At 34.4% G+C, this 27,898-nt stretch overlaps 1 protein-coding gene across 7 annotated transcripts in view; it reads right to left on the bottom strand.

Moving 5' to 3' along the window:
* Positions 1-6,413: 6,413 nt before the first annotated feature.
* The window catches only part of HNRNPC (heterogeneous nuclear ribonucleoprotein C), a 47,800-nt gene continuing 26,315 nt past the window's right edge, over positions 6,414-27,898 (bottom strand). For 4 of the 7 annotated variants that reach the window (XM_074234927.1, XM_074234926.1, XM_074234928.1 and 1 more), the window contains 6 exons: positions 27,749-27,863; positions 27,095-27,142; positions 8,253-8,413; positions 7,655-7,768; positions 7,265-7,425; positions 6,414-7,171 (listed from right to left, as the gene is read on the bottom strand). In XM_074234927.1, the coding sequence (XP_074091028.1) occupies positions 7,088-7,171; positions 7,265-7,425; positions 7,655-7,768; positions 8,253-8,413; positions 27,095-27,142; positions 27,749-27,863 (683 nt within the window). In that variant the 3' untranslated portion in view covers positions 6,414-7,087. The remainder of the gene's footprint in view (positions 7,172-7,264; positions 7,426-7,654; positions 7,769-8,252; positions 8,414-27,094; positions 27,143-27,748; positions 27,864-27,898) is intronic. The other 3 variants (XM_074234930.1, XM_074234932.1, XM_074234931.1) reach the window with 3 other exon arrangements.

The following is a 27,898-nucleotide window of genomic DNA, read 5'->3' as shown; positions in this document are numbered from 1 at the left end:
CTTTAGCATCATTGTCAAGTCATGGCAGATTCTAGAAATCTGCCTACCCTACATATAAACCATCAGAAAATTCTGTGTTCAGTCACATTTGGATCAGAAGTTCTTTTCCTTTGTGAGTAGTAAAAAATTCCAGTTTTTCAAGTTCCCATCATTCTTAAATTTTTATTTTTTCCAACATGTTACATGCATAAATATTACACATTTTCCTACCACCCTCTCTAACTTCCTCCCCTCAATGGCCGTCTGGTAAAAGTTGTATGAGTGCATTTGTGTTTTAGCATGTGTACATATTAGATATCTGTGTATGAGGAATTAGGATCAAGGGAAAAGAAAACTATGAGATAGGAAGGAAAAACAATTTTTTTAAAAAAGTAAACAGAGTAGGGGTGGCTAGGTGGTGCATAGGATAGAGCACCAGCCCTGGAGTCAGGAGTACTACCTGAGTTCAAATTTGGGCTCAGACACAATAGTTACCTGTGTGGCCTTGGGCAAGCCACTTAACCCCATTGCCTTGCAAAAAGCCTAAAAAAAATAAAAGTAAACAGAGTATCCATTCAGATTCTGAGGGGTTTTTTGTTTTTTCTCTAGATGTGTATGGTGTTAACCATAATAGGTCTCCCAGGGTTGTCCTAGATCTCTGAACTGCTGAGAGGAGCAGCACTCATCAGTTGATCAATCACAATGTTGTTCTTAGTTTGGCTGCCTTTCCTCACATTTGGTTCATGTAATTCTTTCCATGCTTCACTTAACTCCCACCATTCATGGCTTCTTATAGTACTCCATACATTCATATACCATAATCCATTCATCCATTCCCCAATTTGATTGGCATCCACTCTCAATTTCCATTTCTTTGCTATTACAAGAGCTGCTTTAAATATTTCTGAACATGTGAGAATTTTCCTTTTTTTGTGCTTTCTTTAGGATATAGGCTTGGGGTCCTTTCATTATTTTTGAATTATTCAGGTTCTGGTCATTAATTTATCTTTATATTTTGTTGTATTTCTAAAATATAGAACACACACACACACACACACACACACACACACACACACACACACTCCTGTTAAAAGGATATGGTCACTTTCTCCCAGTGTTTTCCTCATTCCAATGATAGACATCACATTTTATTGGTTAAAATCAACTAACTCCAGAACAGACCATTTTCAATGGAATGTTTCAGGTGTCAAGGTAACATTCTAGCTGGTAGAATCGATGCCCATAGTATGATTTACTTGCTTATCATTTGATCCAATCTCTAGTAATACTCAATAGCTTGTTTTCCTCCTCATATCAAAGGATTCATGAACCTCCAATCAGATATGCACCAATAGATTGGTACAATAGAAAGTGATGGGGAAAAGGAAATCTAGGTTTAAAGGCCAGCTCCACTTACTATATAAAATGTCTTCAGTTAATTACAAATTGAACTCTTAAGTGTCCTTGTGAAGAGGTTTTTCCTATTCATACTTATTAGTAAAAGCTTAATAAAGGTGTTCTTTCATTCAGCAGTGGAGCTAGTTTCCCATCCTTTCTTTGATCTCACTCAACAGCACTGCTAAATTTGTTTTAAATTTTATTTAAGGCAATGGGGTTGTGACTTGCCCAAGTTCACATAGGCAATTATAATATAAAATGACTGAGAGCAGATTTGAACTTCAGTCCTCCTGATTCTAGGGTCAGTGCCACTGTGCCACCTAGTTGCCCCCACTGCTAAAGTTGTGAGGTTGCTCAAAACACACCATAGACTTCTGCAGTTCATTTTCTAACAGCTCATCTAATTCCTTTGTTGCCTCATCTTCCTACCTGAATTGACATTTGTATAGCACTTGAGTGATTTTTACCTGACAATTCTGCCTTTTTACCAAGCACTTGATTCTTCTACCCAAGTGAGCCTTCAAAATTGCAGTTAGGCAAAGCCCAAGTATCAAGTGATGTTCCAGAATGTAGTAAAAGTATATGCAAACCTCTCAGGAAGATTCTCTAGAGATGCTGCAGAATTATGGAAATAGTTCCAAAGCCTAACCTATCTGTAAACTGGATGGAGGGCAAGAGTCATGGATGAAAAGACACGTATGAATAATTTTAGCATTCATTTTGTACTTTGGCTTCTCCATGATGTCCCCAGTATGCTTCCTGATAGCAAATATCTTGCAAGATCAGTCTTATTATCGCATTTTACAAAGACCACTAACATCTCAGATATTTCCCCAACCAGTTACACGAATTTTGAATATGCTTCCTTCCCCTCCATTCCCCAACTTTTACTTTTAAGTCTTCTTCCAATTAGATCTTGTGCTACTGGAAGGTTGAGATTTTATCTATATCCCTAGCTACTAGCAGAGGTTAAATAGGTAAAAATGCTTGACAAGATTTAAATGTGTAGTTCCTACTATACTCAAGAACTAGCTGGCATAGTCAATTCAGGTACTGGGCTTGGAGAATCAGAAAAACTCACCTTCGTAAATTCAAATCTGGCTTCAGACACTTAGAAGCTGCGTGGCTCTGAGCTTAATTAACACCGTTAGCCTCCATTCCACATCAATAAAATGAAAGAGTAGGAAATAGCAAAGCACCCCATTATCTTTGGCCAAAAAAATGCACAATGAGGGCAGTCAGGCATAATAGAATAATTTGAGGAAGAGCCAAGATACTTTTTTTCCCCCTAGATTTCTCAAAGCAATGGGGTTGTGGCTTGCCCAGGGCCACACAGCTAGGTCATTAAGTGTCTGAGGCTAGATTTGAACTCCTGACTCCAAGGCCAGTGCTCTATCCACTGTGCACCTAGCCACCCCTAATTTTCTAAGGCCCTTTCATATTTATGTATTATCTTGACTTATGCTTCAATCTTGCCACCCTTACTTTTCTGGAAGATACATGTTCACCACCATATTACTTTCATTTTGATCCCATATTTCTGATCAAGTCTCCGACAATTGAAAGACATCAGATATAATGGTCACCAGGGAATAGTCTTAGTCTGGGGTAAACCAAATTGAAACAGTGGGAAGCAAAAAGGCATTTGGAATAAGGGGATCAAAAATGTCATCTGTGGAACTTACTCTTACCACATAGTTTTGACAATGAATTTAACCATTCTAGTCTTGTTTACTCATCTATAAAAAAGCCAAAATTTTACTTCTAAGCCCCTTCTAGCTCTCCTATAATCTGAGAAGGCAGTGGTAGATAAATACTTTGCTATAGCTAAAGTAGGTGGAATAAGTGGCAAAATGCCTGGACAACGGCAGGACAACAATCAAGGCAGAAGCTCCATTAACTTGAGGGTTGGGATCTGACTTAACATGACAGCTAATACTAAATTTTTATATTTATATATATATATATATATATATACACACATATATATATGTTACTAATTGCCATCTTTTTGCTAACTAAAGCCATCTATTCCTTCATATTAAGGAATCTTCCCACCATGACCAATTTAAAAATGGAGACATGTGAGGCTTCCCATTCCTTTTTCCCCATTTCAAAGGAATTTTTTTTTTTTGCATCATTAGTTTTCTTTACCTGATATGGAAATCCTTGGGTATCACAAAAACATAAGCACAAAATCACTATTAAAAGGAGCACGGACATAAAGGGAGATCTGTGTTTTTATCCTAAGCTTGACCTTTACTAATTCTATGACCCTGGTGATAGGTTTTAAAGAGTAGAAGCTTCTAGGCATGATCAGGAAATGTCCTTCCAGGTTTTTTTTTGTTTTTTGGCAAGGCAATGGCGTTAAGTGGCTTGGCAAAGGCCACAACAGCTAGGTTCATTATTAAGTGTCCAAGGCAAGATTTGAACATAGATATTCGTGACTCCAGGGCCTGTGCTCCTAGCAGCCCCCAAATGTCCTTCCAGTTCTGAGGGATTCGTATTTGGTGCTTGAGAAGTACCTTTATTCAATTAAATTAGTATTATAACCTTTAGACTTTTTCCAAGGCAAATGGGGTTAAGTGGCTTGCCCAAAGCCATAGAGCTAGGTCATTATTAAAGTGTCTGAGACCGGATTTGAACCCAGGTACTCCTGACTCAAGGGCTGGTGCTTTATCCACTGTGTCACTCCTTGGGTTAACGTGAATCCCTGACTACTCAAAGTTGCCACTTTTATTAGGTTATTAAGTCTGCCCCCCCCCTTCATTTAACTTTTGTTGTAGCTCAGTAATTTCAACTGTTCATGTTATTTGAGGTTTTCTTGGCAAGGAATTGATATTCTATTTTCACACATAACAAAACTGAGGCAAAGTGATTTGTTCAGTGCCACATACCCAGCTAAATGTCTGAGACCAAACTTCAAATTAGGAACATGAGTTTTCCCAACTCAGCCCAGCATACTCTGATTTAACTAACCCTTGCCAATAAAATACTGTTTACATCCTTGAGATGTTAACTTTCTATTTGACAACTGGCAGGAAAGATGAAAATAGAGAAAATATGTAATGAATGTAAAGTAGGAATGGAATAGTAAATAAGGCAATATTTAGCTTTTAACCAAGAGTTCTCTAGATGACATTTAGCTAAAAACCTGGCAAAGTACATATTTTACACCAATATGTTTAAAGGAACTAGAGGAACTTTTAATGCACATATAAACTAGAAATGTTTTAAGTTTTTCCTTTTGTGTGTGTGTGTTTTAGATTTTTGCAAGGCAAATGGGGTTAAGTGGCTTGCCCAAGGCCACACAGCTAGGTAATTATTAAGTGTCTGAGATCGGGTTTGAAGCCAGGTACTCCTGACTCCAAGGCCAGTGCTTTATCCATTACGCCACCTGAAATACTCAAATTCATGACACTCAGGTTCAGCCTGATAAATGTATTTAGGTAGTAGAATGCTCATAAATTCAAAATTTAATTAAGATCTTTTTCCATATTAAAAATCAAATATCCTGTGAAGATTAAGTCATTAAAATAAATTAATTTAATGAGATATTTTCCCTAATCCAACTGTAAAGTTACTAGAACTAAGGAAGTGGACATTTTGAATGAAAACATTGAAACATGGGACACTTTCAAATAGGGTCAAATTGGGGGATATTTTATTCAAGCCCAGGAAGATAGCAAGAAAACATAGGGTACTTGCAAAGATAGAAGTCATCCAAAAAAATTTAACTACTTCGTTTTTTATTTATTTCTCACTCATCCTATGTGCCAAGAACAATTATATCCATTCTAAAGGCTCACTCTGGCTTAGATTGAGGACATTTAAGTTGTTTCTTGATTCCAATGAGTGAACAGGAAAGCATAAATTTAACTTGACGCCAACCTAAATGTCACGTTAAATTGGAATCTGACACCAAAAATTACTAATCTAATCGTTTACTGGCAGGATATGAACTTAAATGGCTAACTTATTATCGTTTAGTATTTTATAAAACTGGCTTTTGTAACAAGATCCAGAAAAGAAAACTGAGTATTATGTATAGTGAGCTGGAAATCCTTGCAAACTGGTTGGGCTTTGGAAGAATAATGACATTATTTCTCAGCTGGTGGACATGTACTTTGAACTTCTAGAAAGAAAGCATTCTGACAAATTATTTGACATATCTCTTTCCAAATGGAAAAAAAAGAAAAGCTGAGGAATTATGTTCACTATGCTCCAATTAATGGCCAAACTAAGAAATACCAACAGAAAACATAATATGACTTTCCAACAGTATATTTTTTTACAACAACTAGTACCAGTACAAAATAAGGAAAAACTGCTTGGAGAACTCCTTCTACACTTTGGCCTTTGCTTTGCTAAAATGATACTGTTAACATTAAGTTGTTACAAGTATGAAAGAGAAATAAATGTACATGCACACCAATCTCCCCTGAATTAACAGGATCACCTGGAAAGGGAATGGGAGAACATTGTTTAAGAATCTCATTTTCCCTATCCGTGAACTGACACCAGTCATCTAACTCCACTTCTTATTTCATTTAGCTAGTTAAGTCCTCTTAATAATCCTTAATTCTTTCCATAAAGAACATTATTAAGGAACATAATCCTTAAAATGTCACAATGAATTCAAATTCCATTTTCCTGTCTCAATTTTTTATCTTTTGGTATTACTAACTAGTATGAAATTTACAGTCACCCAAACTGAATTAAATAGCATGCAAATACCATCTAAAAAAGGATTTTTTTTTGAGGTGGTGGTAGTGGTAGTATTTTACCTTCCTAAATTCACACTACATAGAACTCAACTCAGAACAAAAAATTGTCCAGTCCAAATGCAGCCTTTGGAAGAAACAAAATTTAAACAAATAACAACTAATATGTGCATTAGAAGACATGACTAAAGGATAAGTAGTAATTCTTAATAATATACCTGCTAAATTCATGCTAATTTCATGGAAGTTTAATAAGCAAACAATTATAAAACAATGAAAAACTTTTGCATAAAGAAAAACCAGGGAATGGGGTCATTTTTTCCTCGTTAAATTCCTGGTTTAATATAATTTTTTTTATTTTGAGAAAAAAGTTCCAAACATCAGGCTTTTTCACATGAATAACCCACAATATCAACTTTAGAAAACAAAGTCTATTTAAAAAAAATATAAGCACACACTAATTCCTCTTCTGAAGTACCTCTTTATGCATTTCTACTAACAACTGTCATTCACAAAAAAAATTACATTTTTGTAGCCCCCACATCATAATTTTAGGTAAAGATACTCAAAGTTCTCAGATACAGGGAGCTGAATCAAATGAGATTGCCTTTTCACTTTTGGAAGTAGCTACTAGCCTCAAGTTAGAATTTGAACAGAGAACTGTGCTCACTCCCTGCATAACAAGAGATTCCTTTGGAGACAGCTGATAAAAACCATACATCCTTTTTATTGTTAAGTCATAAAGAGGTATCAAAATTAAGAGCAAAATTACAGGAGACTTAATATAACTACTAGGAGAATTGAAGGAAATGGGAAAGGGACTAGGCGCAGGGCAGAATTAACAAACATGGGAAGGATAAAGTTGGGTACAACAGTGAACATGTGCTGGAAGATACTAAGGGAGAGGATCTGGTGAAAAGTTTGATCATAGACAAGCGCCTAGGTAAAGAAATAATGGGACGAGTTCTAAAACTCCCAACATGTGCTTAAGAGTCGTCTTCGCCATTAGCACTGTCTCTGTCATCCTCTCCTTCTTCAGCTTCTTTTTCATCATCCTTGATCAACTCCAGCTACAAAAGAGACAAAAGGACAGTTAGAAACATTCCAGGTGTTCCTAGTTCCCCCCCTTCCACCATATCTTTCTTTCCTTCCCCAGTTTTCACCTGGTCATCCCCCCGATCTTCATTATCATCATCATCCAGTAGGTCCCCCTCCTCAGCAGAGTCATCTGCACCCCCCTCAGACTCCATCTTCACATTAGTCTCATCTTTCTTCAGGGAGCTGCTGCTCTGCTCCTCTTCTGACTTATCATTCTTCATCTCTACTGGGGATGAGAAGGACAAGTCTGTCTAGGGGGCAAGTAATGTCCACAGGATGTAGACAATCCCCAGCTAATAATCATACAACTGCAGCACGAGTCTAAATCCTCCCACAAAAATTCCATTCCCAATTTCACAGTTCCATATCCCATTATTTCAGCATACTTTCAACTACCTTTTGTGATGATAATAGTAACCCCCCCAACAACTTCTGAGAGACAGAACACCATTTACCTGTTTGCTTGCTTTGTTCTTTCTCAATTTTTTCCAGGCTCTCCAATAAAGAATCCACTTTCTGTTTTATCTGGGTTAATTCCTTCTTAATTGTTTGAAGATCATCACCTTTCACTATAACCCCAAACAAACCACAAGGTTAGATTCAAGAAAGAAATCATAAGAATCCCCACAGGACTAAGTAGACACCAGACCATTATTAGGTAAAGCCGGAGTTGGAATCAATGAATTTGTGAGAATCAGGGTGAATTCTACTTTCTAAAATCTGGCAAGAGTATTATTCTTTATCTCACTCAGTCTATTTTAAGATCTCTTTCCACTCTGCTTTACACCTAACATTATAATCAACTTCAAAAAAATAATAAAAATAAAACCAAAAACATTTCTCTAAAAGCATGTAAATAAACACTTCCAGTTCAATTTACCCTGAAAGGTGGTAGAATAAAGAAAGAGATAGGTATATGAAAGTAGTACCAAAATTCCGTTGATACTTATTGCACATTGATGATCTACCCCTTTTTATTCCTATATACTTAAGAAAGCCTGACAATCCTTAAAAGATAAAATTAAGAAAGTTGTAGTAATTAAAATAACTTACATTTGCCAGATTTGGATGAAGAGCCCCGCTGTCCACTCTTGGAATTAAAGCCACTTTTGCCTCTGCGTGAAGTGTTTCCTGACACACGCTGGCGTTTTGAGGGCACTACTGCACGAGCAATGGGAGGAGGAGGTGGTACACGTGCTGGGTAGCTGTACATCCTATAAGAAACAAACATGATAAATTTCTTTCACATTTGCAAAGGAAGAAAATTTTAATACCTAAGATATAAAATAGGAAATAGGAAAATATTAAACAGTAAATTTACATTATCTTATCCACGGCTTTCTGGGGGGCTTTGGGAGACACCAAGATCTTTCATGTTCTTGAAGCAATGAAAAAATGAGAGTGAAACAAAGAAATTCCTATTTCCTAAAAGATGGTGCAAAAACTATTCATAAAGGTGTTAATTGTAAATCCCAACTGGTTAAGATTTTTATTTGCTAAAATCTGTTCATTTTAGAAAATATTTAAAGTAAAATTTAATATATGACTAGTTTAGAGAACAGCCTTTTTGACCTAAAGAGGAGGCATTTATGATTTCAAATAAAAAATGCTTGTTAAACAATGGAATGGTTGTCAATTTAAGTGTATAATTCAGAGTATAATAATTTGCAAAAATGTAATAACTTCCATTTAGAATCAATTATAAATAAATAGTAATAAAGTAAATTTCTACAAAGTGAAAAAATTATTGGTTAATCATATTAAACAGAGCAGTAAATGTCAAATGTCAATCATTAACTATCATCTTTAAACATTCAAAGATAGTGTTTATAAATTACAATCATGAAAGGAGAAAAATATGCAATTCAAAATCTTGGAAAAAGGTCAATGCTGAAAACTATCTTTGCATGTTGTTGGAATAAATTAATTTAAATTTCAAAACAAAATAATTCCTTAAGTATTTATTTACCTTAAAATTTGTCTAATGCAAATTAGACAGCTATAGAAATTTAAGGACTGGTAGATAGAGCACTAGACCCCAGTCAAGAAGCACTGAGTTCAAATCTCACCTTACTTATTACACATGTCAAGTCATTAGTCATTGCCTCAATTTTTCAAGTGGAGAAAGACAACAGAACCCATATACTTCACAGGGTTATTGTAACAATAAGTTGGTGGTGGGAGTGAGGAATAATGGTTGTTTCTAGGTACAGCTGTATAAATGCTAAAAAAATGAAATATTTTTACTTGTATTATCTACTAGTCAGAACTGTTTTAGAACGCTCTTAGTAAAATAACATTACAAATGAGCCATCACTCACTGATAAAGGAAATCTTAAATTTCCTAGTTTTCATTTTATTAACAATATTTAGTTTGCTGAACTTAATAAGGATAGGGGAAGGGCAAGGGAAATGAGGAAGAAATTATATATCAAAGTGCCTTAATATTGGCCTAAACACTTCTGAACTACTTATCTACTATTTTCTCTTATTTAAAATTATACTAATGCATCACAATGGAGAGTTCAAAATTGATTCGTATGTGTATGTGTGTGTATGTATATGTATATGTGTCTGTGTATATATATATATATATATATATACCTAAAAATTCATTTATATAATATATACACACACATTTTTATAAATATATAAATATAAATCCTTTTACTCCCTTACTGGCTTGCCTTTTTTTTCAAAATAGATGGCAAATATACTTCTCAGGATCTGAATAAAAGGAATTTTTCCCATTTATTATTATTATTATTATTACCAAAGATTTTGATAAACATTAGCAAACTCAATCTTGACAGGAAAGAACTGATTTTGTAAGTGGAAGCAATTTCAGAATCAATTATGAGTGAGACTATCAATATCAAAGATCAAAATCAACATGAAAGAGGGGAAAACAAGACAATATAATTCAATGAGCTGCTGACAATCTGAATGGCTAAAAAAATTAAAAAGATACAACTCAAGCTATTACTTAGACATAAGTGGTGCAAAACAATCTAATGGACGAGGAATCTTTTCAATATAAAAACTTGCATGTTCCAGATAATCAAAATCATGACATCTAAAGGCAATACTGTTTTAAAATACAAGTTCATTAGCAAAATATGACAAATCACATGGTGAAGTATAAAGTTTGAGGTATCCACTAAGTCAAATTGATGTTGATAAAATGGAATGAAGGCAATAACCAAAAAGTTACTATATATTTTATTCTATTCATCAGACCAAGTTAGACTGAAAAATAAGAATAGACTCCCTGCCATTTTACTTTTTGGGGTAGGAATGTGGATATAGAATAATATTACATTTGGGGGTCAGATGTTCTCAGTTGAGTTGTAAATCAGTTTAAGTTCTTCAATATCTATTCTTCACTTTCACTTTTAGTATTTGCTATAAGGAAATGAACTGTTTTAAAAGGAAGACACAAATGTGACAAAAAAAACATAAGACAAAAACAATTAAAACAACTGCTGAACCATTAAAACAAATGTACACAAATGTAATGAAAGATTATGTTGCCCAGCACAGTAAATGGGAAGCACAAGAAGTACTGGAAAAATGGCTGACTAAATTTAGAAAAAAACATTAAGAGCTACTAGATGTACTACTACAGAGTAAATAAACCAAAAAAAAACCTAGAAAAAGAAAACTACAAAAACTAAATTAAGAAAATGTTACCCTCATTCCATTTGGAGAGAATATCGTATATTGTTAAAACATAGTTAAGGGTTTTGTACAACTCTTTAAATGCACATCCTCCATACTTTTGCTTCAAAGATTCATTTTAAGACAAGGTCAGGCCGTCCTTTCTTCATGAAGCCCTTCATGAAGCCCTTCCTGATCTTCTTAACTGCTACAGCTCTTACCCAAACTTAACTTTTAATCTTTAATTTGTTACAGATTGTTTATTTAGCTCTCTCATTAGAATCAACTCCTTATGAGTAGAGACTGTTTCATTGTGTCCTGACATAAAAGGAAGTTAATACTTGTGAAGTGAGTTTATGTTTAAGAAACATTTGTTAGTTAAAATATGCCCAAATATTATATCCATTTTGAAATTATTGAAAAAGGATATCCCTTTAAATGACTGTCTCAAGACTACTGTTACATGAAAATTCTTAATTTGAGTTCATTCTGTATGCTTTAACTTTGTTGGAAGCTTTCATCTCAATTAGTATTTGCAGATAATATAGAATTATCAGTAAGAAGGGAGTTTTCTCTGTAATCTTCAAGACTTATCTAATCTTTACCTAAGATGTACGCCATTAATGGCTTTCTCGTACTGCTATTCCAACCTTTCTAAAACTATATGAAAAAAAGAGCAAGAATAAAGGACATGGGGAACTAGGTGAAGCAGTGAATAGAACATTAAAATGATATAAGCTTTCAAAGGCAAAATGCTCAGCAAATAACCTGAAAATGTAGGAAATAAAATAATTCAACTACCTAGAGCTACTGAATACAGAAAATAAAGGCATGAATCAAGAATTCAGATGGACTCTCCCTGCCCAAAAAAATTAAACAGATCTCAAATGCCAAGACAAATGGTAACTAAATTGAACATTTCTAATGATAAATTCTGGAAGAAGGACAGACTTTCGAATATAAAGGAAATGAAATTCACATTAACTCACTTCAAATGGAAGTGAGTTCCTCATTCCAATCCTTGGAGCTTCAAATAATATGGTACATAAACAAACATGTAAAAGATTCAGAGTAGATGGTAAATAATTTTATTCAAGTGGCTTCAGTAGGTGGGGGTGGGGTGGGGTGAACAGGGGTCCACAAAAAAAAATCTACAGAAGGTGAGATCTGAGCTGAGTTTTCAAAGAAACAAGGTAGAGATGGGGAAAGAGCAATCCCAGTATAATGCAAGAACATGACAGTTCATATTTGATTCTAGAGATTTATCAGAAACCACTGAAATTCATTAGAAGACTAGCTAGAAAATGGTCAAAGAAGTTTCAAGAAAATTACTTAAGGAGGTAAATGACGATCAGCATGGGAAACTAGGTAGGAAAACTAATTACAACACTATACTATAACAGAAAACAATATTCCAAATTTAAATGATGCATTTCTACCAAACAGGATTGTATATTTCTCATTCTTTTTTTCAAGGCAAGAAGTAATGAAGGTCTGAAGTAGAACTGGCTATTCTTGTACAGAGAAAGTGATCTAAATTTTGAAAGTGCTAATATCAAAATTTGTCAATGTGATGGGATCCAATCTACCATCCATAATATTAATGTATATTAATTATGTATACCTCAAATGAATATATACCCATTGAGGTAAAAAATAATATTCCAACCATGTAGTATACTAAGTACTAGAACATAATAAGAATTTATTGAATGAAAACTTGTGGAAGTTACGCCCAAAGGACAATAAAAATGTGCATACCCTTTGATACAGCAATACTGCTAACTGGGTCTAAATTCTCAAGTGATCATTGAAAAGGTTTGTAAAAACAGGGGGCAGCTACATAACTAAATGGATAGAGCACTGGCCCTAGAGTCAAAAGTACCTGAGTTCAAATGCGGCCTCGGACACTTAATAATTAATGCCTAGTTGTGTAACCTTGGGAAAGTCACTTACTCCCACTGCCTTAAATTTTTTTTTTTTTAAAAGTAAAGACATCACTTCTACAAAAATATTCATAGCAGCTCTGTTTGGGGTGGCAAAGAATAGGAAACTGACTGAATGCCCGGCAATTGGGAAATGGCTGAACAAATTGTGGTATATGTACATTATGGAACACTACTGTTTAACTGAAGGAATGGGAATTCAGAAGCCTGCACCAACTGATGCTGTGCAAGATGAGCAGAATCGCTGATCATCAACCCCATGTTGCTGCTGTTGTGTACAACCATACTTAACTGACTTGCTGATTCATCAGTGCAACAAGGAGGTACAATTTGGGGGAATGTGCAAAAGAATACCACCTTAATCTAGAGAAAGAATTGTGGACTTTAAAGATCAAACAACTATAATTTAAAAAAGAAAACCATTTCTTATTACAAAATTTTGCAATCTCTTACCAATATATAGCATGAAAACAATGTAAAGACTAACAGACTGCCTTCTATGGAGGGGTGGGGAGGGAAGCAAGATGAGGGGATAAATTGCAAAATACAAAAATAAATTAAATAAAAGCTGAAAACACTTTACTAAAGGAAAATTACTGGCAAATATTTAATTCATAATAAAACCTATGAATGGGAAGAAACAAGCTTATCACAAACTGAGAAATAGTAAGAATAAAAAATAACAAAAAAAGGCCTACAGGCTTCCTGGTAGATTGTTCAACAGTAGATTCCTCAACAGAATTATGGATGGATTAAGGGCCCTTGGTTTGTATGAACTCTGATATACATTACTAAATAGACAGCCACAGATGCATCAAAGTAGAAAAACAAAAAAAATGGTAAGGATGCCTTTCTAAAATACCAAATTTTATTATTTATAGGAAACAAACTTAGGGTAAATTTCATGCCTTTTTATGAAAGCAAAACAAAAGGACAGAGAGTACTCCTGGAATCACTGAGATCTAGATTCAAAACCAGCCTTATAGACTATGTAACTCTTAGGTAAATCAACCAGAGTAAACCACAAGAACATCTGTTAAGTACACAAAAAGTCATAAAGATGTCTCACTGCAATAGTAGAATCTTCCCCTAATGAAATCAACAGCTCTAGTTACAACCACTGCTGAAGACATAAAATTTACACTGATAACTGTCAATATATCACACTCCCTAACAAAATGTACACTCATAAAATGGACCCCATTCTTGGGTTTGCAATTTTGGTTTACCTGATAGTTCTATAATTCCTTTTAACTATCTAGATTCTGTAATTACCTTATCCTGGGTTTCACTTGTCTGAAAATTAAGTTCACCTTCAGTAAAGAAACACTGAGCAAAGCTACAGTTATGAAGAATGATAGAAAAATATTCAAAGGACAAATTACAAAACCTCTCGAAACTGTTCATGACACTCCTCATTCCCAAGGTTGAAAAATATTCAAAGTATTATGAAATTCACATAACACTTCCTCAAAAGCTTGACATAATCATGAACAGATTGTTCATATTCTAATTCAATTACCACTTCCTACATGTGGCTTTTTTGATATCCCTACAGTTGAAATCTCTTTTCTCTTAATTATCAAGTCACTCAGAAATTTTTCATGTTCTTGCGTATTATATACCTTGTTGACATCTTATCCCCCTCTTTAGAAGATAGACAAAGTAGTCCTGCTGGATCCAAAGACATTTACAGTTTTATTCCCCAAAATTGTAAGCAATGTGGGAAAATTGAGACACTGATGCACTGTGATGGTGGAGTTGTGAACTGATCCAATAATTATGGCGAGCACTTTGGAACTACTCCCAAAGGGCAATAAAACTGTACATATCCACTACTAGAGAGGTCAGGGTCCTAGATTTTTATAAAAAGGGGAAAGATCCACATGAACTATATGTATAAAAACTCCTCGAGATGGCAAAGAAGGGAAATTGAGGGGATGTCCATCATTTGGGGAATGGCTGATGATCTTTCTAAATAATGGATTACAATTGATCTCTTAAGTAATCATGAATTTGGAAAGACAGAGTGGAAGTGAGCAGAAGCAGGAAAATAATTTGCTTCTAGAACTTTGAGGATTGGATGGGAGGAAATTGTGTACAGTTCATCAGTCAAAAAAGTTTAAATAACTGAGACTGTAGACCTCATGTAAATGTATGAAAACTATCACATGGTAAACACAGATATGTGACCTATTATGTATAAGGTGCCTACTTAAATAAAGCAATTTTCAGAGAATTTTCAGACTAATAATAAAAACAAGGCATTCCAGTATGCAAAGTGTTTTATATCTTATTTGCTCCACAAACAATTGTGTGGTATGTGCTCTGTTTTAGGAAGAGATAACCCAAGGTTGAGAGATTAAATAAGTTTCTTTACCAGATTTTTACAACTCTAGTTCAAGAAATGAAGCTACTATCTTAGTATCAATAAACTATTTTGTTGAAGTTTTTGACCAAGAGATTTGCACACTGGAATTCAAGAACAAGGATGCTCCTGATAAGAAAATATCAAAATACATCAAAATATTTTTGACAGCATTCTTGTGACAGCAAAGAATTAGAAATAAAGTAAATGTCTATTATTTGGGGAAATAATGATACATGAATGTTATGGAATATACTATAAGAATTGATATGAAGTCAGAGACATGAAATGATGTCAAATAAGTACAACTAAACAAAAAAATACAAAGGCAAATCAAATGCTGCAAATAACAAGCAGTTTGTCATATGCAAAACTAAAGAAAAGACACCCTTTCGAAACAGTATATGAGAAATGGGCATTCTACATCAATAAGTTTGCCCCCTACCTCTTTCTCTGGTCTTTTAAATATATCCCATGGCTCTCTTTGGAGAAGCAAGGATACTAAGGATAATGTGGTGAAGGAAAAAAAATGTTACTTGAAAAGCTACCTCAAAACAATGCATATGGGGGGGGGGGGTGGCTAGATGGTGCAGTGAATAGAGAACCAGCCTTGGAGTCAGGAGTACCTGGGTTCAAATCCAACCCCAGACAGTTAATTAGCTAGCCCTATGGCCTTAGGCAAGCCACTTAACCCCATTGCCTTGAAAAATCTAAAAAAAATGCATATAATAATAATCTAAAATTTCAAGAAGAAATGGAATTTCAATGCTTAGAAGAGGGAAGACATCGTGACCACTTTACTATTTTAACTCATCAGGTGAAAGAGACAACTGAAAAATTATGCTAAAATGAAAACATAGTGCATAATCATTCCATGTCCTTCAATATTTCCCTGAAAGTCTTTTATAAGTAATTTGTGTCCATGAAAGAAATTGAGACTAGAATATGATCAACCTTCCTTGAAAATTCTAGTTTCAATTAACAGAGCAGGTAGAAAGAGAAAGCTGAATTTGAAGATAAAATATTGTGTAAAAATGGAGTCAACAGAAAAAAGGGAAATTAATGAGAGAAAGTAAAAAGGAGAGGGGAATAGGCCAAGATATTTCATATAATAAGATTTTTCTTTATTACAATGAGCTATTGCAATGATATAGAAGGGGGGAAGGCCAAGGGGGAATCTTCACTCTCATCACAGGTGGATAGAAGAAAGCATATATACTCAATAGGGTATAGGCATCTGGAGTAAGAAGGAGGGGGGAGCAGGAGGAAGGGGTGGGGATGTGAATAAAGGAGGAGAGGATGGGCCATGGAGGGAGAGTGGTCAGATATAATGCATTTTCCTTTTTACTACTTGCAAGGGGCTGGGATTGGATGGCCTGTCCGGGACTATAGGGCTGGGCAGATGCTGGGCCTAAGGGCTGGTATGTGGGTTCAGGGCCTCTTGGCCCCAGAGTCTGGGATCTGTCTGCTGTGCCACTCAGCTACCCTACAGCAGAGTCAGTGAAAGGAGAGAGAAAATATAGTACATGGTAGTGGAGAAATAAGAAAGGAGGGAGTTGTGATCAGCAATGGCAATGGTGGAAAAATATGGAAATAACTGTTGCGATGGACTTACCATAAAGAATGTGATCCACCTATGACAGAGCTGTTGGTGTTGGAACAAAGACTTATTACTTGGGGGGGGGGGGGGTGCAGGGCAAGTGGAGCTGGAACCTGCCTGGAACCGCATAGCAGGGTAATCATTGGTTGTCTGAGGCCGTATTTGGACCCAGGTGCTCCTGGCTCAAGGGGCAATGCTGTCAGCCACCCCTACTATTATTACTATTTTATTTTATTTTGGGTCGTTTTTTTTCCTTCTTTTTGGTTTTTGCAGGGCAGTGGGGATCGGGTGGCTTGCATATCAATGGGGCTGGGTGATTGGTGGGTCTACAGGGCTGGATGTGGGCTTGGGTGCTCATGGCTCCAGGGCTGGTGCTTCTTCCATTGCACCACCTGGCCATACCTACAATTATTATTATTTATTTTAATTTTAATTTTTTTCTCTCCCCTTTACTTTATTGCTCAAGCAAGTCTATATTTATGGGGGGAGGGGGTGTTTCGTTTACTCTTTAACAAGAATATTTTATTAATGTTAAAAAAACCATTTGTACAAAACGAGAAGAAAAGGAAAAAAAAAGAAAATGCTAGTTAACTGTTTTCTCCACTTCAAAAACTGAAGTTCAGAGGGGTTGGACACAGATGGCAAGTGTTTATTAAGCATTAGCGCTACATCTTCTATGATCTAGCCATCTCTAACATTCATCCACCACATATCTTTAGGCTAGCTATTTTCCATACCTCAAGTGTGCTCACTCCACACCACAGAATCAGCTTAAAATTTACCTTATGCTTGCAACCTCCCAGGACCTTTTTCCCTACTCCCTGAAGATTCAAATCTTCAAATTTCCAGCTAACTCTCTGAATCCATCTTGTAAAAATGTGTGCACAAACACTCTTATGTACACACAAAACCAGCTATACTAAAAATAAGGAAAAACAAAACCATTTTTAAAATAAGCAAAGTAAAGCAAATGATCACATTGTCCATGTCCAAAAATGTGTCTCTTCTTGCATTTTTAGTCCATATCTACAAGTTAATGAATAGAATTCTTCACCATGAGAACTCTAAAAAAATTATGAATGATTATTGTAAATGGTAAGCCTTTCTAAGTAGTTTGGAAAACTCTCAACATCCAACAGGAATTCCTCTACAACTTGGACTCTTCTGACCATCCAAAGAAAAAAAATTAGGTGGATGAATAAAGTGTGAAAAATCATTTAAAATGATGTCTCTGGCGGCGGCTATGTGGTGCAGTGGATAAATCACCGGCCTTGGAGTCAGGAATACCTGGGTTCAGACACTTAATAATGACCTAGCTGTGGGCAAGCCACTTAACCCCATTTGCCTTGCAAAATCCTAAGAGTTTCTCTGAAAGCATGTTTATCTGGTTGAAAACAACAAAAATGAGTCTAAACTTTTGGCAGGAGAAAGTATAGATTTCCATAGAGAAATGTCAAAGTTCCATTAATTACCAAAGTCTTTCCCATGCAAGCTTGTCCCATATTGTCAATGCCAACATTCCACCAGATATTTTATGTAGCACTAAGATATGTGATACATACAAGTCTATGAAAAGATTCCATTAGGAAATCAGTCTAAACATCTCTATCTCTTGATCTTTTATTTTTTAAGGTTCTTGCAAAGCAAATGCAGTTAAGTGGCTTGCCCAAGGCCACATAGCTAGGTCATTATTAAGTGTCTGGGGCCAAACTGAACTCAGGTACTCCTGACTCCAGGGCCGGTGCTCTATCCATTGGGCCACCTAGTCATTCCAACATCTCTATCTCTTAGCTCTCCCTGATTTAGGTATCAAGATCTTATTTGTATCATAAGATAGGGATGATTCCTTATATTCCTACTTTTGCAAAAATTTTATGGAAAAATTTTGTAAAATGTTTAAATCAGCTTTATGTCCAACCTGCCCAGCAACTAGATTTGTTTTTGTGCTCACATTTATAGTTCTTGCATTGTCAACATGAATAATGAATTTCCTGTGGAGTCCTAGATGGATTTTTCTTGGGTGGATAGGACCAGAAGAGCTAAAATGATGAATACCCCTGGATTTAAATCTATATAGTACCAGTTTTATTTCACTTTAGGAGTATAGTTATTATTTGTACATTTCCCCACTAAGATTACATATTTAAATTCTCTATTTCATGTTCTGTTAATTTGGGAACAAAATTAAAATTTAAAAATTTTAATGTCATAGATGGGAAAAATAATTTCAAATCAATTGCAATAATAATTTCAAATGAATTTGTTGTGAATAGTCCTTTTCCAGATGTTATTAACTCATGTTATTAACTCCTACAACATAGCTTAGAAAAAAGATCACTTTGAAGATTAATGAACTCTGATCAATGAAATGACCAATTATAAATAATTCTAAAGGATCAATGACAGATGAAAGACAAATTATGCAAAATGAGACACAGTTTTGGTAGCAGCTAATGTGGAAATGTATATGCTATGTATATTTTCTCCTAAGATTCACCCTTTTCTGAAAACCCAGTGAAAATGGGAAAATGAAAATATGGAAGAATTTTAAGCTATCAATCAAGTAAATGTGAGCAACCTCCACTGCGATCATTAAATGAAAAGGTATTCAGAATCTCGAATGGACATTTTCCATGAAATTACAGCAAGAAAATGGACAACAAAAATTAACCCAAACTGATGAAATGATTACAGCATGGGGAGAATCAAAATTTTCTAAGCTTATACCTAATTAATTCATTTGGATTATGATAAAATAATAAAAATGAGACAACTATAAAAAGTCAGTTTTTAGTCAGTTCATGTCTTTGGCATCTACTACCTGTACCTTGCCTGTAAACGTTAAGGACAAGGCTTTGAATTCAATTGACACCACATGTCAACATAGTGCAAAAACTAAGTAAAATGTATGAGATTGATTATGACAATTTTTGCCATCAGGGTGAATAAGGTTCTATTCTCATACTCACAAGATCAACAACCACAGGATATTCTCATTGTGACAAAATCAAAAATTCATGCTATAAGGGAAAATCAACAACCATCTAGTACAACCTATATATCCAAAGTAATCTCCTCTGTGCCATCTGCTATGTAAATCATCTAGGCAGTGCTTTAAGTTATTCAATGAGATTGAACTCTATGACTTCTTAGTGATTACACCATTCTTATAGCCACTTTTAGATAGCTCTAAATTGAGATGAAATTTTCCTGACATGACACCCAAAGTCTCTTTGTTTTCAAATTACATCAATTATAAAAAAGGAAAAGATCCACATGGTCTATATTCATAACAACTCTTCGTGATGGCAAAGAAAGGAAATTGAGGGATGATCATCATTTGGGGAGTAAGCTGATGATATTTCTAAATAATGGATTAAAATTGATCTCTTAAGTAATGATGAATTTGGAAAGACAGTGTGAAGTGAACAGATCCAGGAAAATAATTTGCTTCTAGGAACCTTATTCATTTCAGGATTGGATGGGAAAAGAGGTGTACAGTTTATCAGCCCAAAAAGTTTAAATAACTGAGAGTGTAGACCTCATGTGAATGTAGTCTGGTTCTGTCCTCTGGGATCTAATAGAAAAAACTACTGGAATAGAAAGAACTTTAAATGATATATAATTACAACAATTAAGTTTATCCATGACATTCATCTCTTTGCAAGGACTATAACTGTAAAATGCTGCATATACTGTCAGACTTGGTTCACTGGTTGTATTAGGTTTGCTCAACTGTGTTTTCATAACAATGTTTTTAAAGTATAATGGATGAGCCTCTGATAAGAAAGTGATTATATATATATATATATATACATATATATATATATATGGAAATTGATGTTTATTAAAAGTCATTAACAATTCAAAAAAACTTTAAAGGCCAAACACTGAGCAGGAAGCCCATATTTAAAGCTCAGCTTTAAAGGATAATGTAGAGCCCAAAAGTGAATAATCTTTTAAAGGATCAAGGCAGGCTTTGTGGATTATGTAACATTATGACTCATCCTGTGATGAATAGAAGTAGAAGGAGATAGATGCAAAGGAACAGGAATCATTTTTGGCACCAAATATGTGTGGCAAGTATAGTGCCATTGGAAAGCATGTAAATGTACGAATCAAAGATCTGAGTTCAAATTCAGGCTAACAATTGTTGCCTGGTATGAGTGGTCAAAAACATTTTTTTTTTAGTTTTTGCAAGGCAATGGGCTTAAGTGGCTTACCCAAAGCCACACTAGTTAATTATTAAGTGTCTGAGGCAGTACCTGAAGTCAGGTATTCCTGACTCCAGGGCCAGTGCTTTATCCACTGCGCCACCTAGACACCCCAGTCCAAGACAATCTAACCTCTCCATGCCTCAGTTTTTTTCATCTTTAAAAATGCAACCTATTTTTTTCTTTCCATTTATAAAGGGAGTAAGAGAAAAAAGGAATATTCGCAAAAAGGAGAGAAGGAAGCACTTAAGCAACTATAAAAAGCAAACATTAAATAACTGACAAGGAAGAACTATTAAAATATAAACTGCATAAACAAGGCTTATCTTATTTGGTGCTTAAAATATTAAATTATTTTAAAATTGAAACAAAGAAAGAACTATTCTCTTCCAATTCTAAGATCGGTTGATAGAGCTAAAAAGGAAAGCTAAAACACCAGTTTATAAAACATATCACCCTAGGCAAAAAACCCCTAAGCCTTAGAAAGCTAAAAGGAATTTTTTTTCAAAGTACAAGCAACTGGGGCTGCTAGGTGGCATAGCAGATAGAACACAAGGCCTGGAATCAGGAGTACCTAAGTTCAAAACTGGCCTCAGACACTTAACAATGCCTAGCTATATAAACTTGGGTAAGTTATGTAACCCCATTGCCTTGCAAAACAAAAAAAACAAAGTTCAAGGAACTTAAAGACATTCAATAAAGACATTTAGCAATTAGAGCATGAAGGATGAAACAGACATGAAGAGGAAACACACTGGTAACTAGGGTCTAAAACTAATATGATAAAAACATGAAAAAGGCTTATCAACTAGACTTGGTAAGTGGAAGGGACTGTCTCTAAGATGACAATGACGGTATAAAATAGGATGGTGATGTCTCAGCCAATACAGTAAGAGAATTTGGAAAGCCATTTTAAAAACAAATCCTAAGCAGTACTGTTTTAAGACACTGAATTAAGGACACGTGGGTAAAGATGTCCCACAGGCAGGCAGACATGTTACTTCTAAAGAACTGATCTTTATATAGATCATCTTAGTGCAGTAGTTCTCAAAAAGTATAGTCCAGGGACAGCTAGGATTGGGAGATGGAAACTATTAGGAAAAAACTAATTTTATAATAATATCGAGATTTTTATGATAATACTAAGATTTTAATTTTAATGGAATAAAGAGACAAATATAATCCCCTACCACCACTTCAGAGGTGAATTTCAACTGAGCACTTAAACCAAAGCTACAAAAGATAGAACCATAACCAAGATCTCCGGACATTTCATTTACTTTAACAATACATATATAGATTCCTAGTTCTCATCACTACTGTGTTAGGAAGCATTGTGCTAACAGGAATGAGTTTAGGTACTCCTTTCTTAACCAGAAGGCAATATATGAAAATCATCTTGTTTTGTTTCACAACCAGATCTGATTTTTTTTATTCAAAAAAAATAATTAACATAGGAAATGTGTTCTATTTGTTGCAAACAACAAATATCATTTGTTGTATGATTATGCAGTAACAAATTCATCTGACCCTTTATATTCTGCAAATGGGCTAATTATGCTTTTGTTTCTTGAGTGAAAAGTTGAAGACCAATAATCAACAAAATAAGATGAACCACCAGCAAATGTCTAAAAATGTGTCATTCAACAGCTGAAGTATTGCCTCAATAAGGCAAAGCAAAGGAATCATGGCATACACTTTTATTAGTGCTGTGTTCAGGGTCAGAACAGACACCACTTCAAACATTATTCAGATTCAAACTTGGTGAATTATATTTTAACTTTAAATTTCATTAACTTTCTCTTCTTCAGTTACCTTATCTGTCAATGGAAATTCAGTGCACACCTCAGAGCTGTCATTTGTTATAAGGATCAAAGGAGATAAAATTATATGTAAAAACTTAAAAAGACCATAAATATTAACTATTATTATTCATTTAAAATGCAGTTTATATTTGTTTTTATTCTAAATCATTTAAAAAATTTTGATATTTGGAAACTACTAAGGAAAAAAGATCAAGAAGTTAGCGGTGTAGTCTTAAGTGTGTATCAACTCCAAGAAGGATGTCCTAAATCAATCTCACATGTCAGTCTATATAGGAGGAAATTTCTCATTACAAAATACTTATAGCTTGATGGAAATACTGTCTAATATTTCTTTTTGGTTTGACTATCAAGTATTTGTGAGGCATATTCATGTCCTGCTGTAGAACTATCAAAAACATGGGGAAAAAAACATCAATTTACACAATAACCCAACAACGTAAAGGGGAGGGGAAAAGCTTAAATTGCTTAAGAAAATCTATTTTGAATCTAAGGTCAAGAAAAAATTCTAATTGAATTCAATTGGAATATTCCAATCATATATGATCTACTTTAAATTGACATGCCAAGCAGAAGAGAGAAATCTGCAAAAATAACTTTTTTTTTGGAAGGGATGTTAAGTGGTGGAAAACATTTTTAAATCTTTACCTATCTGAATAGAAATCAAATGATAGAACAACTCCATTTAAATGTCATATCTTGGGGCAGCTAGGTGGCGCAGTGAATAGAGCACCGGCCTTGGAGTCAGGAGTACCTGGGTTCAAATCCAACCTCAGACAATAATTACCTAGCCATGTGGCCTTGGGCAAGCCACTTAAACCCATTGCCTTGAAAAGTCTAAAAGAAATAAAAAATATGTAAATAAATGTCATATCTGCTTTTCTGACTCAATAAAGCAATCTAATACAGTAAGATACATAGCAAAAGAGAATGCCAGGTAAAAGGAATTATAAAATTTCAATAGTTCTGAATGATAGTATTTCCATGAGATTATGGACTTGGAAGATGGGGGATTCTCTCCCAATATAAAATAGAGATTCTGATTTATGCTAGATTTTTCAAAGTTTTATCACCTTGGGTGAACTGATATAATATAGTTTTTAAACTCATGCTCATTCTGAATTAGAATAAACCAACTTTACAAAAAAAATAAAAATATTACAAAAAATAAAAATAAAATAGAAAAAATTAGAATAAACCAACGAGGTTCAATTCAAGGATTAGACCAGTTAACACCATTTTTTTTACTACATTGTTGTACAACACTTTGACAATTAAAAGACAAAAAACAAAAACTAAAATAAAATAAAGATAGAAGGATGAACATATTGAGTCCTGAGTTCCCTATTTGGAATTTTCCACACTCTAGAATACAAATTCCATTACTTTCTTATTATCAAATAACTGTAAGTCAAGAAGGAAAGCAGTTTCCTCCCATACTTGTATCAAGGGCAAAAAAAAATAAATTGGATGTTCTTTTGTATAGAGTAGTACAAAAATGAAACTAGAGAATTAACTAAGAGGTTTTGGAAAATATTCAGTTGTTCTCTTTAGAGATGAAATATTCTAGGTTAAACAAATATAAAAACATGAAAATTACTATATATTATAAATTATGATGAAATTCGATAGAATGATCATGTAAAATCAACTAATCTCTATTATAGAATTGGAAGGGACTTAGATAAATTATCTTTTGAGTCCATTATTTATCCTAATTTTAAATCCCCTCCCTCCACAATTTACTCTTCACTGTGAAAGTATAGCTAAAACAATACAAAAATGACACGTAAGTCATCTGATGATAAAGCAGGTCTCAATTTATACAGAGTGTATAACATGCCTGCAAGAACTGTGTTACATAGGTAGTTCTGCATTCCACCATCAGATCTCCAGTTGGGGATATTTTTCTTTACTATGCTCATTAAGCAAAGTCGTCTTTTCCTTCTGCTTCAGTTTGAGAATTCATTGCAAGTTTGTCCGAATTTTTCATACTTGCAACTTCTGATGACACACTTATTTCTTTACAGAAATGTAACAATTTTGTTCAGTCATTCCCCAACCTGTGGACACCAAATTGATTTGAGTATTATTTGCTACCACAAAACTGCAGCTTTACTTGTGAATCTGGGATCATTCCTTTTTAGCTTTGACCTCCTTGGTCTATTTAAGCAAAGCAGTTACTAGGCCAAAAATTTTGCAGAGTATAGTGACTTTTCTATCATGATTCCAAATTGTTTTCTAGAATGACTGGTTGTCACACTTCACAACTACTAATTACTTTAGGGTGTTTTCTTCTACACAATCCCTTAAGCATTACTATTTTCTTCTGTCCAAGCAGTGAGGAATGAAATTTCAGAAATATTTTAATCTGTTACAAATCATTATTATGAATTTGAAGCATTCTTTCAAATGGTTGCTGGAAAGAGGGAGAAAGAATTGAGAGGAAAAAAGAAAAAGAATTGAGCAAGTTTGGCTTAATGGATATAAGTTGGTCCCTAGACTACTTCCTAGACTGTCTCTGATACATACTGACCTGACTTAACAGTTAATATGCTGTTCTAAGTCAGACTGCAAAACTGGATCAACCAGATTAAAATATAATTAGGAAATGTTTTGTGTACAATTTTCTAAGTTAATAATTGCTGCCCAGAGGTTCATTTCTATTTGAATCAAACATCACTGCTCTAAGTTGTAGAAAAGTAACGAATATGAATTTAACATAATTCTTTAAGGAATAAAACTCAAAAAGACTAAATAGTCCAAAAAATAAGCTATCTCATTAAGAAAAAAGGGGGCGGCTAGGTGGCCCAGTGGATAAAGCACGGACACTGGAAGTCAGGAGTACCTGAGTTCAAATCCTGTCTCTCAAACTTAACAATTACCTAGCTGTATGGCCTTGGGCAAGCCACTTAACCCCATTTGCCTTGCAAAAACCTTAAAAAAAAAAAAAAAGACACCAGGTTCTGAGGCCCTGGATTGCTGTGCTATTTTTCAAAGTCAAAAAGATGCTGACTGATCATGAAATTTGTTCTGGAACTACTAAATTCCAAGCTGGCAAAGCAAACTTTGTTAGAAAATATGAATAAGATACTTATTTGCAAGAACAATTACGTATAATACATTAACTTTCACTTCTAAAGGAAGAAAATCTACTAATTAGAATAATGGGGTAGGTATCAGAAAACCAAATAAAAAAATTGCAATAGCTTACTGTTTAATTTCCTTTTCAGTAACTGGTTAGACAGGGACCTATAAGTCATGCATAAATTCTTCTAAACAAAGCATACTATTATATAGAAGACTCATATATAATATTGTAAAAGACTCAGACACTCCATGAAAACACAACCATCATTGCAGCACATTCAGAACTCAAATAACCTTAGATAAATTTTGACCACAAAGCTAACTTAAGTTTTTTAAGTTTAAGATTTTCCATAATATGATCACAGCCTGTTCATTAAATTCACTGTGAATATTCAATTTTTGTCTCGTATTGTTTTAAAAACCTCTACACTCTGGTTCATTTCTCCCTTTACACTAGGAATTCATCAGATAAACCCGTCTTTCTCTTAGTGTCTAAAGCTCAAATATTCAGACTAATTTCATCAACACGAGTAAATTACACAATTTAAACTAACTTGGTAATTGCCTGAGGCATTCAGAAGTTAAGTGTTCCTTTTTCAAGTGAGGCACCATTTCAGGACATGTCGCTTACCAAACACATAATTTAAGGGTTTTTTTTTTAAAGAAAAAGGCTTCCTCAGATACAAAATGACTAATATATAACCATTTAAAGACAAATGAACATGTACAACTTCTACTAGACAGTTGGCTGTGGTGTGGAAGGGATAGGGAAGGGAGAATAGTAGAAAAATGTGCAACTTATAAAAATGTTGAAAAACATTTTTATCATGTAATAGGAAAAATAAAATACCAATTAAAAAAATAAAAGGTAGGGAGAAGCAGTGAAGGAGTATGGTACTGATTTTTATTCTACTCTCACTTTTACCATTGATTGCATGACTGAAATCAGCCTTCTTGCTTTTGCTGGTTGGCAAAATAAAGACAATATTAACTTTAAATGAATATATAAAAATACACAAAGGCAGCCAAAAACTCACATCCTATGACAACTGATTAAACTGACTGCTTTGGTTTTTCACTTAACAATACATTTTAGGTTACAACTTTTTAAAACGTTATGTTTTTGAATCTCAGAGGTATACTATTATTAAAAACTGATTCATTCTTATTTCAGAAGAAGAATAAAATCCATACCTGTCATAATAATCTCGTTGAAAATCATAATCCAGATCAAAGGAAGAGCTGAAAGACAAATTACGAAAAAGACTGTCAGTGTGGAGTTGTTACCACAATATCACAAAAGCAAAATGGAAGAGATAAAGACCAAAAGACAAATAGCTCAACACACTCCCAAATCACTCATACAATCAATCCCTTAAACATAAATTCCTTGCCTCCAAATGAGTTCCTCAGCACCCTGGGCTACAACATAACTTATCTAGATAGGGAAAAGCTCAGTGAAATGTTACTTTCAAGTACAAACCACAAGTTTAGCATTCTAGATAATAAATTAAGCCCAAAGTCATAATGAAATACTTAATCCCGTTCCATTTTAAAAATACAATTTCCCAATTTCTAAAGAGTTATTTTTTGAAAAGCAAAGTATAACTGCAATACTAACTTTTCTTTTATACAACATACACTAAAGTAAAAAATGGAAGGAATATTAATTCTTGGAAGTAAAGTAAAAAAGGAGGCTTGGAAAAACAAGTCTAAAATACATTCAAGCTAATCTGTACACAAAATAAGCATTACACATCACTTAACCCTCCCACTTCCAGAAAACAGATAGAGAAGAAAATGTCCATGGATGGACGCAATGCATTTATAAATAATAAAGTTCCGGACCTGAGTAGAGGGGACGGAGAAGGGTGTTCTGGTACTGACCCGTACATCTCCGCTGCAGAACGCTTCACACCTGCTTTTCCTCGGTTCACTTTTGGCTCTGCGGCCAGATTAATATCTGAAAAGAACCATAAATCTAAATGACAACTCCAT

This window comes from Macrotis lagotis, chromosome 4, assembly GCF_037893015.1.
Source record: "Macrotis lagotis isolate mMagLag1 chromosome 4, bilby.v1.9.chrom.fasta, whole genome shotgun sequence".
Classification (NCBI taxonomy): Eukaryota; Metazoa; Chordata; class Mammalia; order Peramelemorphia; family Peramelidae; genus Macrotis; species Macrotis lagotis.
The sequence above is the reverse complement of the archived record's forward strand: the minus strand, read 5'-3'. Positions and strand labels throughout refer to the sequence as shown.